The following is a 13,395-nucleotide window of genomic DNA, read 5'->3' as shown; positions in this document are numbered from 1 at the left end:
TTACCTTTTTGGCGAAAAAAAAAAAAAAAAAAAAAGTTAAAAAATGGGTAATACACACGACGAGTTAAAAACGGTCAAGCAAGATTTTACAGTTTTAACTACATGTGTCCAATATGGGGCGATATTTGAGCTGTTCCACTTCATCGATCGCTTTTCGGGTTCTCCCTAAAGGCTTCTGAGCAGCAGGTCCCTGAATTTCTGAGTGAAGCCTCTTCGATTAGCTACGCTTCGTGGGGGGCACCAGCCTCTGATTGTTGTGGCGTATCTACATTTTTTTCCCTTTTTTGTTTTTAATTTGAAGAAAGCACTCAACCCTCTCATAACAGAGGGCGCATAGGCACAGCAGAGAGACAAGTTTGCTATGCAGCCTTCCACCAAAACGAAGGTTATTAGGGAAGAAGAGGTTCTTTAAAAGAAAAAAATACCTGGGCAATGGGACTGGGATTGATGTACTGACCACAAACAAGGCAGGGAGCCCACCCTACACTACACGCGAACTTGTGGTTAGCTGGGCTGGAGAAGGATCCCTTGAACATCCTCATAAAAAGTAAAAAAAAGGGAAAGAAAAATCAACTTGCTTCATCCCACCTTCAGCAACGCAAATCGATACATTCTTAGTTGGTGGGGAGAGATGTAAGGGGCAACCTGGAGGCCAAATTATTTGGGGATAAGAGAATATGTGAAAAGAAGCGGTTGGGGAAGAACTCACCATACTGAACAAATTGCTGAAAGATTAATGTTTAACAGTGGGTCCTGAGCATCTCTAGATGGACTGGTTTTTTAAATGTGAACGCTGGTTAAGAAAAGACTACTTTATACTTCTATGGACAACAGTTTCTTAACGTTCCAAGGACGTGAAACAGCTTCTTTCTTGTCAAGAAGATCTGTTTAAATCCAGCAGAGAGTCACTTGAGCACTGAATGTTTAAAAGCAGAACCCAGGGAGCTTTATCAAAATGATTTCTCTTTGACTAAGCACTGTGTGTACACATCATTAGAGTGAATCTGTCCGCGGATGTACCGGCCCAGATTTGCATGGGGAGTTTTCATGGTTTCCTTCTCCTCCCCCAGCTGCTCAACAACCAGTTACCAAAAACCCCAAGAAATCCTCTGGAAAAAGACAACACTACCTGCAGAGATTCCAGGCTGTGAAACACCAGCTTTTAACTGTCCCACCGGCTCTTCTTACGTTTTGGGGGCTCTGGGACAGCAAAACCATCTGTCTTGTTGTCTCGGCTGTTGGCATCCTTCCTGTTCTCACCATTCCTGTTCTCGTTGTTCCTACCTTCGTTGCTATTCCTGCTATCACCATTATTGCGATTGCCACTGCCCACATCAGCGAAGTGCCGGCTTTCACCGTGGCGATGGTTGTCGCCATGTCGGCCCTCTCCATGGCGGTAAGCGTCACTGTGGCGACCGCCTCCTTCTCCATGGCGTTGCACATCGTTGTAGCGACCACCACCCTCTCCACGGCGCGGGACCTCATTGTGGCGACTGTTCCGGTTGTCGTTGTATCGTTCTCCCCCCCCCAGCAGCAGCAGAGCCGGTGCTGCCGCCGCCGCCTTCTCGATTGTTGGTGCTGGCATTTGTGTTGTTGAAGCCCTGTACGCCGACACTTGGAAAGGTGGGAACGCTACTCAAATTCCCCGTGCTGGTGAAACCTGGAACACCCTTTGCTGCTGCGGCGGCTGCAATTGGGCTGTCAGGATTTGCAGCATTTTGCTGTGCTGAACTCGTCGGTACTGAGTTCAAGCTCCCAGCGCTGGTCCAGCCACTAGCACCAGCAGCAGAGCTACCAGTCTTTTGATTATTTAAGCTTGCAGCAACGAAGTGGCTCTTATACTGGGACTGCCAGAAAGAGACAGAAAGAAAAAAGAGAGCGTGGTTGTCTCTACACTGCACCACAACAAGCAGTCATCACGCATACGCAAGCCTGTCTTGAATTCTGGGGAGCCCCTAAGAGAAGGAGTTCCTATAAAAAGTCAGTCTTGGAGCGATTACATTCCTGCTGTGCTTACGAACACAGAATTAGTAACGGACATCTGCTACCAGACCACAGAAACAAGGGAACCCCTATATTGTGGGGTTAATTTTTACACTGAAGAGAAAGGGTTTCTCTGTTCCCTCTTTCTTTTGATTGCAATTACACTATTGCTGCTAAGCAACCTAAATAGGATCAAGCCTAGGAGCAGAATCCAGACGGGAAAGAGAGCAAAGAGGCAGCAGAAAACAAAATAAGTTTGGCAAATTAACTTTGTGCAAACATGTTCAGTCCAGCCTGCATACTAATTCTACCACTTTGGACTGCAATGCTCAGCGCGTGCTCCAAGCGGATGAGACACGGCCACAACTACCAAACTCAACTTCCCTGAAGTCAACAGGGTTTCTGCATTTTCAGGGGAGAAAAAAAACCCATAATTGTCTTGAATCATCAGTAGTATAATTTTTCCATGTTACGTCCTTTCCTCTTGAGTTAGAACTTGGAGTAGAAGTGATCGAACCAACCTGAAAAGCTGCTTTCATTGCCGTAAGTCTGTCTCCCATTGCCCCAGTGGATGGCTTGTATGCCTCATAGTTACTCATCACGCTGTTGTTGTTTCCACGGTCCTATGCAAAAAGACAAAGGACAACTGGAGAGATTTATCCAACACAGACACTTTTCAATTCAACCGTTCTCCGAATCTATCTTGACCCTGCACTCAGGAAATACATCTACTGAGGATGACAAACTTCGGGAGAGCACTGAGCAGCAGAACAGTTTGCCCCACGACCTTGAGGACGACAGAAAAGTAAAGACACATTAAGTCTTAGTGACTCACTAGTCAACAGTATAACCGCAGTTCCCAGCTCCTTACAGTACAAGCAAAAGCAAAATGCAGTCAAATGGAGATTTTCACAGAGGTCATAGCCAAGACAAAGTGTGAACAAGGCTTCAGCTGTGACTTTTGGAAAGATGCTGAACACGATGTGTTTTCGACATGTCTACAGTTAAACTCTGTCCCCACACACATTGGCAATGAGCTGTTTTCCTAGCATGGACATTGCCAAGAATCAGCCTAGAAATGGCTTCTCAAGTAATTTATTAGCACTTATTTTGCATTGACGGTCTATTTTGGGAAGAATCTCCAAACCTTCTGGATCACTCTGGCCCTAAAGAGGGCAGCTCTTGACAAGAGGGTAACAGCACAGGACAGTTTCACTTGAGATATTTCTGACGCTAATTCTGAAAGATTCTGAGCTATGAAAACCTTCGAAAGCAGAGGCTATTCTCCAGTACTGAGAAGATTTTTTTGAACTAAAGAGTAGTCAATACTAAGTTTAAAAGTTCCAAGAATCCGTAAACAACAACTACTTACAGAATTTTCTGATCCCAGACCAGGACGTTCACGGTATCCTAAGCCACCACCACCAATATTCAGCTTCTTGCCTTTTCCTCCTTTGAAACGTGACTTCCGGAACCATGGATTCTGTACAAAAGAAGGACAAATGCTTCTCACCACAGGGAATAAGAAGCTTCATAAATGCATGTAATGAGGCTCAGAAAAGAGGGATTTTGAGCATTTCAAAAGAAAAATATAAATACACTGTTTCCCATTCAACAATACAGCTGTTGCAAGGGGATGGGATGTGACAGACTACAGCGCTTTGAAACTAAGCTGTAGACAGTTCTGTCATGTGGGTCTGAAGCTTTTTGTTACAAATACTTTTTATGAAAACTAATTTTCTGTCCTGAAGTTTCATCCATGTTAAAGTTTTGGGGGTTTGCATTCTAATAAACCCAGGAATAAATGCAATCTCTAATGCCATTCACTTGGGAGCTCTGCACTTGCTCATACTTGGGTTTTATTGATTTAGCCCACTGCCCGGCTAAGGAGAAATGAGGTTCTGCCACAGCAAAACTTCCTGCAACAAGCAGTGGCCAGGAAAGGGCAGTCCAACCAGACCTCCTCCTGTTACCAGGTTTTTAAATAATGGTTGGCTGCACCTCTTTTTATGCCCTATAGTTTCTTCAAACCTGAAGAAGCCAGTAAGCCAAGCCATTTAGCTTCTATACTCTCCTCTCAAAGGCAGCCTGTGGAGCTTGGCCTCACAAATTCTGTCCCTTCTGAAAATGCTGCCTCTGTACCTTGGAAAAAATACTTACTTCTAGCAGCTAGTGCCCAAGCTGATTGGCAATGAAGCCACAAGCATGCTAATCCATCTCTGAATTTGGGAATTACCAAAAAGCCTTCGCTCTCTTGCAGCTACACGGGCAGCAAAAGACAAGAACTTAAAGAGCTGACGAGTACAGTGGCGCAAGTACAATTGCTTCAGCTATCCATCATACCTATATATAGCAAGCCTGCCAGACAGCACTGCCAAGCAGGTATAATGATCAAGCAACAACCGTTTCAGAGAGTAAATGTCCCTGCAATTATTTTCTAGTTTAGCTTTCAACTAAGCTGCGTTTCCCAGGTGCCTGCCACAAATGCGTATCGAAAACCTGATTGTAATGAGATACTGGAGCTGGAGTGCTCTGCTGGCATCAGCCAGATTACAGCTCCTAATTTCCTAGGCAGTGTCTGACCCCAAAATAGATTACAGACTGCATTCCAAAATCTTCATGTCTTTATGGATTCTTTCACAGGCCATTAGAAACACTAGAAAGCCTACTTAAAAACAGCGTACGTTGCCAAAAGGTCACTGCGAACACATGATGGAGCCAGAAACAAGTTCCTGAGCTCCTGATTTTGTGCCAATCATGGAAGGAACCTTTCTCTACTCAAGGAGTTTTGCTTGTTCGTACCTGCATTGCTAGATCCAACAGCTCTTTGGAAACATGTTGATTAGCGCCTTCCAGATTTCTGACAAGATCACCCGCGAAGTTACTGTCTTTGGGAGTCAGCAGAGTGTAGGCAACTCCCTTCTCGCCTGCTCTGCCAGTACGACCAATTCTATGGGTGTGCGTATCTATGTCCCGAGCCACATCATAATTGATCACAGTCTTAATGGAAGGAATATCTAACCCACGAGCTGTAATAAAGAACAATATAGCGGTAAGCGTGATTATCCTGAATGAACTCAAAGCAATCCCATGCATACCAGCCTATCACTTCATTCTGCTCCAGCATATAAAAGGAGTTTCTGCAGGAACACACCCCAGTTAAGACACCCTTCATAGGCTAAAACTCTTTGTTATCTTAAGTGTAGCACTATCTTCTCCAGGAGTAGTGTAAATTACACCAATCCCCAAGTTCACAGGACTGGAGATGGAAGAGATCTCTTTAAACGATTGTTATTCCAAGGAAGAGAGAGGGCTTTATTAAAGGACACGGAAGTTCACTCTTTGTTCAGCTAAACATCTGGGTACAAAAGCTGTTCTAGAGAAGGCCTCAAGTGTGTCCATTTCCTCTTCATTTAAGCATGCATAATGCGTCAGCTGATTAACGAATAGCAACTACTTCCTTAAGGAACAGCGTATTTTCTTTCTGTATATGAAAAAATATCTGTCATACTGTAACTTAAACACCATTAGGAGACTTTAAAAATAAAACCCCTTGCTAACACTGTGTACTTCTGAAAAAATGCCTGGAACACAGTGCCCAGCAGGTGTAGAAGCCAGCCTTGTTGCCTTCCACTGACATGTGTTAGCCTTTCTACTGATATCCACAACTTGTATGACCTGCTGTTTCTTAGAATGTCACATACCTGCCACATCAGTAGCTACCAGTATCGGGATCCCCTTTTTCTTAAATTCTGAAATGACTTTATTCCTCTCACTCTGGTCCATGTCACCATGAAGCAGCCCCAGATTATGATCCTCCTGCTTAAGGTTATTGGCCAGCTCTTCTGCATTTGCCTTCTTGGTGACAAACAGGAGAACGCTCCCAGAAGACGTGAACTCCACGAGGCGTCGAGTCAGCCAGTTCCATTTGCTAGGGCCAGAGGGGAAAATCTCCACAATTTGAGTAACATCTTCATTTGCCTAAGGGGAGAAATAAGACATGCAATAACGCAGGACAGAAACGACAGTATGGCAAACACACACAGATGGCAGGATAAACCCAGGAATTTAAACTAAGCATGAGAATAAAAAGCGGAGGAGCAGGGGACCAAAATTCTCCTTTAAAAGAGGTTTCAGCTCTTGTCTAACTGCTGACCACTTCATTTTCACAGTGCAGAAAAGGCAGGGGTTAAACGAGCTACTCTTTGCTAAACCTGAGAGAGGCAAAGTGCAGTCTTTGACACGATGCACTTTAGCACCCTACTGATCTAAAGATGGGCACTTGCAATTTAGATGCTCTTGCCACAGATGCTATTAAAATCTAAAACAGACTGTGCAAGAGCAGGGTCTGAGATGGAGAGGATGCTCATCAGTAAAAGTTATTCATATGCAGATCAGAGAAAGTACCCCTGTGAGCTGTGACGTGTCCTCGGAGTCAGGAAGAGGGGAGGTATAAACAGACTCCCTGTACACTCCCTATTGCAAGTAATAAAAGTGCAGTGGAGCACACAGCACTATCTGGAAGTTTCTCTGAAAGATTTCGTTTTTACACATTTAAATATGAATGATTTCAAGGATGATGCTCTCCGAGTAATAATCAAAGAAAAGAAACCATGTGATTGATTTAGGAAAGCTGCTTCTTTCTTAAGCAATGCTTAGGAAAAACATTTTCCCACAAAGAATGGGCTTCAGGTAGCCATTAATTTTTTGTTATAAAGGGACACCTCACATTCCTAATTGAAAAAAATAAAAAATGGAGAACTGGTTAAAAGAAGAATGTTCTGAAGGCACCTTGTGAAACTTCTCAACAGTTTTCATGTATTGTAAGCACAGTTTCTTCACAGCAAGTGTAATCTGCCCACTTCCTTGACTTACTACCAAGTCTCATTACTAGTCTGCTAATAGTTCAGCTGCTACTGTCAAGCAAGTATAGAATCAACATTCCCACATAAACCAGCTGAAAGACATTACAGTCTAAGTTTCAAATCCTTCATTGCAAAAGCTGTAATTTATTTATAGTTTTGAGACAAAACAAAAGGATATACCCATTGATTCAGCCTAATTAAAAAAAAAAAAATCAAAAAAAATCACTGCATTAATGTTGTTTCACTCCTTGATGAAAGCTCCCACCACTACAAGAATAGTTGTTGGCAGAAAGAAAACTCAATAAAATTAAAAAACAAACCAAAACCTTACTATTTTTTGTTAAGCACAAAGTATTTACTCTTAAATATAAATGGTGACTACTGCAGTTTAACATAAATTTCAGACAACAGAAACAGAATGGTTCTTTTCTCCGACTGTCTCAGAAATAATGTGGAATTACCTCTCCAATGTCTCCCTGCACGACTCGAATTGGGTCAATCAGAATATCTCGAGCCAATTTCTCAATCTTCTTACGGAAAGTGGCACTGAACAAGAGGGCTAAAAGAAAAACAGTATTTGAACTCCCTGAAAAATACATTTTCTTTAACACTGCACAGATCTTGTGAATGAGGACCTGTACAACTGTACTAGGCGTCAGCGATCTGAAGCTGCAGTCTGTTTTACTGGTTCTAATGAAAATTATCAATCATGCTATTAGAATACCTCAAAGTGGAAACACATTTCATGGCATCTGAAAGAAGATGTGGATAATAAGTGGCACTGCTGTGAACGTTCTTTCATGGCAGCTGAGAACACAGGATCTCAACACATACTAATATTAATTCAGCTAATCATCTTTTCCCTGAGTAAAGTCTGTGGAGGGATTACAGTCTGATGAACAAGTATGGGTATTTAACCACACTCACAAGTGCTCCCTCCCAACAGCCCACACTGAGAATTAACACCAGTGGACTCTTGCAAAAGTCTCATTGCGTGGCTGCGTCAAGAACAGGAAATCCCAGCTCTGTTCCAGATCCTTAACTGGCAGCCCACCATACAGCCTCCTTTCGACTCTCAGGAGTTTAGTTTGAAACATGCTTATACTTACTCTGTCTGTCAGGACGTACGTGGCTAGCAATTGATCTGACCTGATATTCTGGAAAGGAGAGGGAAAATGTAGTAATCATTGTGTGCTCATTATTTAGTAGAGTAACTCAAAATGCAACTTCACTGCTTTATTTAACAAATAACCATAGAACGAATGAGTGCCTCTCACTCAGTATTTAATGTTATACTGTGACTTCCAGGTGCTATTTGCTGCACAGTGGAAGTTCCTTTGCTGTACAAAGAAACTTTTGGAAGTTCCTTCAGCAAAAAGTTCCGTAAGCAAAGATCCTAGCTAAGTCTGTGCATACCTTGTACATCTTACAAGTGTCTCCCTCCGTTTGCGGTGTTATAGTACTGTCAAATCTTTGCTATGTCCCATGATGCTTGAGCACATATTCAAAATCATCCAGATCTGAATGACCAAACCTCTTCCAATAAAGTAGAAAGTTCTTTTAACACCACTAGTTTGTACACACACAACCAAAGCACAGAAGTGACTTGCCCAAAAGTTATTCAGCAACTCCCAAGATAAAAATCAGGGGTTTTGGACTTCAACATCAACAGGACTTCGCTGATCTCTTTACAGCAAGAGATATTAGACCTCGAAATATGACTTTTGTCTATAAAGTATTTCCTTAATGTATTTTCAAGTATATGAAGCTACAGGGGTTATACACAGTCATACTAAGCTGAGAACTAGACACCACTGCTTTCCAAAACAGTGACCCTTGTTTATTACATACCAAAACCCATATCAAACATTCTGTCAGCTTCATCAAACACAAGGTAAGTGACTCTTTGAAGGTTTGTAGCTTTCTTTTTCACATGATCAATTAAACGACCCTATTAAAAAAAAAAAAAAAGCCAAGTTTTTAAAGCGTATTTTAAAAATGTTAATATATGCAACCTTCAAGCACTTAACTGCTTTTTATCCTCACTTACCAGAAACTTAGAACAGAAAACATCTCAAGGCTTCACTCTAGAAGTAAGTGTCAATATTCAAGTCACAGAAACAGATTCCTGAAACTCTCATCAACTATACTTGACAAGCTGAATTTTAGGACTGGATTTTCAAGGTTAACAGTGCTGAGATCCTAAAATTCCCTAGTCTTCATTTCAATTAAATTTTAGTTGTGAACTGGCTATTTAATCCCATATTTGGCGCAGGAGTTCTTCATGCTTTGTTTTCTTGCCTAGTACCCCAATAAATAGCCACAACAAAACTTCCTCCAACCATTAGTTGCTCAGTTTTGCCCAAGTTCGTAACTAGTTTTTGCAATAAGCAAAGTCAGTTGACAATGGTGCTCATTTAAATCACCGGTTCAGCATCAACACCCATTCTGATTCAGTGTTTCAACCCTTCAGTATTACTGCCACAGGCTCTACACTCATTCAGTGAGACGGCACTCAAGTTCATGACATTCTGGGATTTTTCTTCATGAATTTAAGGCTCAGCAATGAGAAGCTGATATGGCACACAACTGACGCCGATTCAAGCAGACCTTGCTTGCTACCCTGTCTTCTATTGGAAATCATACCTAATCTCTTTCAATTTCTCTTGGGACACAAATAAACCCAGCATATTTGCTCTCAACATCTGATAACCTGTGAAGAACCTAGATTTCAGTGATCAGAGAACAAATCCTGCATCACCAATGGTATTAAAAATCTGTCTCGGCTTCAGTTAAGCAACAAAAAATTGTACTGTGTGCATACAGGTACTTACTGGTGTGCAGACAACTATCTCTGCCCCCTCCTGGAGGGCTTTGGCTTGCTCCCACATGCTTCCTCCTCCATATACAGCTACGGAGCGCAGATTATATGCCTTACCAAAGCGCTTACATTCAGAATGGATCTGAGAATTTTAAACAAAGCACATCACAGTTCACGTTAGACAGATCTGAGAAAACATACCTACCTTGGAAATACAGTCCAGCTCCTGAAATCCACTTTTCAGCTAATAACTTAGTGAACTTATTCAGAAATCCGCAGGGCTGAATACTTCAATACTTGTGGATAATTTCCAACAATTTATTTGGGAAACCTATTTAGGCATCCAATCGTAATTCAACCTGCAGGCTCTATCCTTTTACACATACAATTTGTGGCAATGCATCCACAGCATTCTTAATACTTAGGAATAATACGGGAGCACTGTGCAAAAGTTAACAATTTCAGATTTGTCACGATCCTTCAACAAAAACAGGTGTAAGAGAGAACTGTGAGCTTACATTGGAGGCACGCTACTAATGCACAGAGTAGTTTTTTCAAATAGTTTACTGAGTTTCTCTGATAATTTCTGCCCAGAATTTTGTCACCTTCTATGAGAACACTGTATGGCACATATATGCTTACTATACACCTACCTGTTGGCAAAGCTCTCTGGTCGGGCATACGATCACTGCAATGGGACCATCCCCTGGTTCAAGCTCTTTTTGATCCATGATGTGAATCAACATCGGCCAGATGAAGGCTGCTGTTTTTCCACTTCCAGTCTTAGCTATCCCAATCATATCTCTGCCACTTAGTGCAACTGGAACACCCTAAAAGTAAGGAGATTCTAAACCCACATTATGCCTACCATAGCATATTCTTGTGCTAGGTATTACATGAAAACTCAGATAACAAGAGAAAAGCACATTACAGAGGACTCGTAGCAACATACGTTGATGCTTACACAGTTTTATTGCCAAGTTCAGATCTGAATTACTTTGTTTTAAGGGCTGGAAGCAATTATCATGTTACGACTGTTGGTGTCCTATATGAAATCAATGTTTGGGCACAGCAAAACACCCCAAGGATACATTTACATGTCCACAAATGCATCCTGTCCAGCTGTAAGAATGGTAAAAACAAATTCTCTGAGCCTATTCTTTCTGTAACCGTTCTGAGTGCTGAAGTCCTCAGTTCATCCCTACTGTTGCTATAAGGACCTCTCAACCACAGTTTTTTTACAAACAGTATGGACTAAGGTCCTAGTACACATCCCTTGGACCCAGCACCATGTCATTTTTTACACTTCAAGAAAAGCCTCTGAAGTAGTGTGGTTATAATCACATTATTGATAACCTTAATTACTTATGGTAATCAATCTACATATGCAGTAGAATCCCTTTTGCTTGCACGGTTCTCCAAGGAATGACCAGTTAAATGGTCCAGCTCATGGGACATTTATTCTAACTGCCAACTATTCTAGTTACAAGACATTCAAGTATAAGCTGTTTAAAGGAATAAAGTTGTCAATGTATGGCTCTTTACTTAGCTACTGCTATGGTTATTTTTAATACAATTTCTAAACACATATAAAAAACCTTTCATACATTTCTATAAGCAAGAGATGTCACATGTACGTTCTTCAGTCTTCACTAAGAGACAAATGAAGAAAAGTATATGGATTTATTTACAGTGGTCATTTAACAAGAAAAAAAGTGGGTAAACGTCTATTTAAAAAATATCAAAGCTATTTTCCTAGAAAAATACAAATTATTCTTCTCCATGACAGCTCTATATAGGAAACTAGAATGGTATACATCCTCATATGCACTAGGGACCTTTGCATGTGTTCTATTAGTTCTCTTTAGATGTTAGAGAAGTAACAACACTCACCTGACACTGTATAGGAGTGGGCTGGGTATACTCGGATTTCCTAATTTGATGCATAAGTTGCTCATCAAACCCAAAATGAGCAAAACTACTGCCAGGCCTCGGAGGAGCAGCACCGGAGACCTTAGAAACAGAAACATATCTTTGTTCATGAACAGTAAGAGAAAAACAAAGAGCAATCTGTACCAAAATGAAAAAAAGTGTGTCTCTACCTCCAAAACGGCTTTTTATTTTTTGAATAGACATAAGTTTAACTAGGTGCAAATTCCAGATGTGTTGTGTAAATAGGACTTTCAGGTATAAAAATTTAGATAAATTGTCAATCAACATAAGCTACTAAACATCATACCTACCCCCTTGTATAATTGGTCTCCTTCTTCCCCAAATAATTCCCTTCATAGAAAGTCACCACACTAACATGTCACAAATGGCGAAGAACTAATTCTTGCATATAATATTTCCAGTTTCGATTCTTAGTTCCTTACTCCAAATGCAACCATGCAACTGGCAATCTTGGGTGCCCACTTTGACAAGTCCAGAGAAGACTTTCAAGAACTGCTGAGGAAAACCAAGCTCCCTTAAATCAAAGTCACTAAAGCTATCCAAGAGGCTTGGTATTCAAAAGCTGGAGATCCCTGTGAAAATCTTCACGAAAACTACTAAGGCAGTCCAAAAAAATGGGAGTGAGAAGATCCTAGGAGGACAGTTTTGTGACCAGCTTACCCGGAGATTTAGCTTATGACGTAACTCCACCACTTGCTGCGGGGTGAGACTGGTGATCTCCTCATGCTCATCATAGAAGTTTTTCTCAAACGGTGGATATTCAATCTGCAAGGGTAATTACTCGGTTAGTCCAGGACTCAAAATTCTCTCCCTGTACACTTAGTTTTGGAGGGAAAGGGTCCTTTTGAGAGAAGAAGTTCTTAATTATCTGCAAGAACATTAGTTTAATATGAAGTCATTTGAAGGATCTTTAGTATGACTCAAGTGGCACAGCACTGAAATATTACCTGCCAACTTCGATGCACGGGGACAGAAGCATATTTCTGCAGCGTCCTCCTGGAGAAACTGATGCGTTACGGTCTAGACAAGTGGTCTGTGCGGTGGGGGGGGAACTGGCTGACAGGCCGCACCCAGAGGGTGGTGGTAAATAGCTCCTTTTCAAACTGGCAACCTGTCACAAGTGGGGTCCCCCAGGGATCAATATTGGGCCCAACGCTGTTTAGTATCTTCATAAGGGATCTGGATGATGGGATCAATTGTACCCTGATGAAGTTTGCTGGTAACACCAAACTGAGTGGGGAAGTGGACACTTCGGAAGGGAGAGCAACCCTGCAGGAAGACCTCGATAGGCTGGAGGAGTGGGCTAACAAGAACCTTATGAAGTTCAACAAGGACAAGTGTAAGGTCTTGCACCTGGGAAAACATAATCCAGGAGTGCAGCACAGGCTGGGATCTACCCAGCTGGGGAGCAGCTCTGTGGAAAGGGACCTGGTGGACAAGCAGCTCAATATGAGCGAACAGTGTGCTGCTGCGGCAAAGAAAGCCAACAGGGTGCTGGGCTGCATCAACAAGGACATCACCAGCAGAGATAAAGAAGTCATTATCTCACTCTACTCAGCGCTTGTCAGGCCACACCTGGAATAGTGTTCAGTTTTGGTCCCCGCTGTGCAAAAAAGATGTGGACAGGCTGAAGAGGGTCCAGAGAAGGGCCACAAAGATGATCAAAGGACTGGGAAGCCTGCCATATGAGGAAAGGTTGAGAGAACTGGGTTTGTTCAGCCTTGAGAAAAGAAGGCTTATGGGAGACCTTATCACCATGTTCCAGTATTTAAA

At 42.0% G+C, this 13,395-nt stretch overlaps 1 protein-coding gene across 1 annotated transcript in view; it reads right to left on the bottom strand.

Annotated features, from left to right (window-relative positions):
• Positions 1 to 20: 20 nt before the first annotated feature.
• Positions 21 to 13,395, bottom strand: part of DDX42 (DEAD-box helicase 42) — a 21,066-nt gene continuing 7,691 nt past the window's right edge. The window contains 13 exon segments of the mRNA XM_009287900.2: positions 21 to 1,534; positions 1,536 to 1,847; positions 2,505 to 2,606; positions 3,356 to 3,466; positions 4,786 to 5,012; positions 5,688 to 5,964; positions 7,310 to 7,407; positions 7,958 to 8,005; positions 8,700 to 8,799; positions 9,683 to 9,811; positions 10,323 to 10,499; positions 11,563 to 11,682; positions 12,283 to 12,387. Coding sequence (XP_009286175.1) covers positions 1,163 to 1,534; positions 1,536 to 1,847; positions 2,505 to 2,606; positions 3,356 to 3,466; positions 4,786 to 5,012; positions 5,688 to 5,964; positions 7,310 to 7,407; positions 7,958 to 8,005; positions 8,700 to 8,799; positions 9,683 to 9,811; positions 10,323 to 10,499; positions 11,563 to 11,682; positions 12,283 to 12,387 — 2,178 coding nt within the window. The 3' untranslated portion in view covers positions 21 to 1,162.

This window comes from Aptenodytes forsteri, unplaced genomic scaffold, assembly GCF_000699145.1.
Source record: "Aptenodytes forsteri isolate BGI_AS27 unplaced genomic scaffold, ASM69914v1 Scaffold249, whole genome shotgun sequence".
Lineage (NCBI taxonomy): Eukaryota > Metazoa > Chordata > Aves > Sphenisciformes > Spheniscidae > Aptenodytes > Aptenodytes forsteri.
Note: the sequence above shows the minus strand (reverse complement) of the source record. Positions and strands in the feature narration are given on the sequence as shown.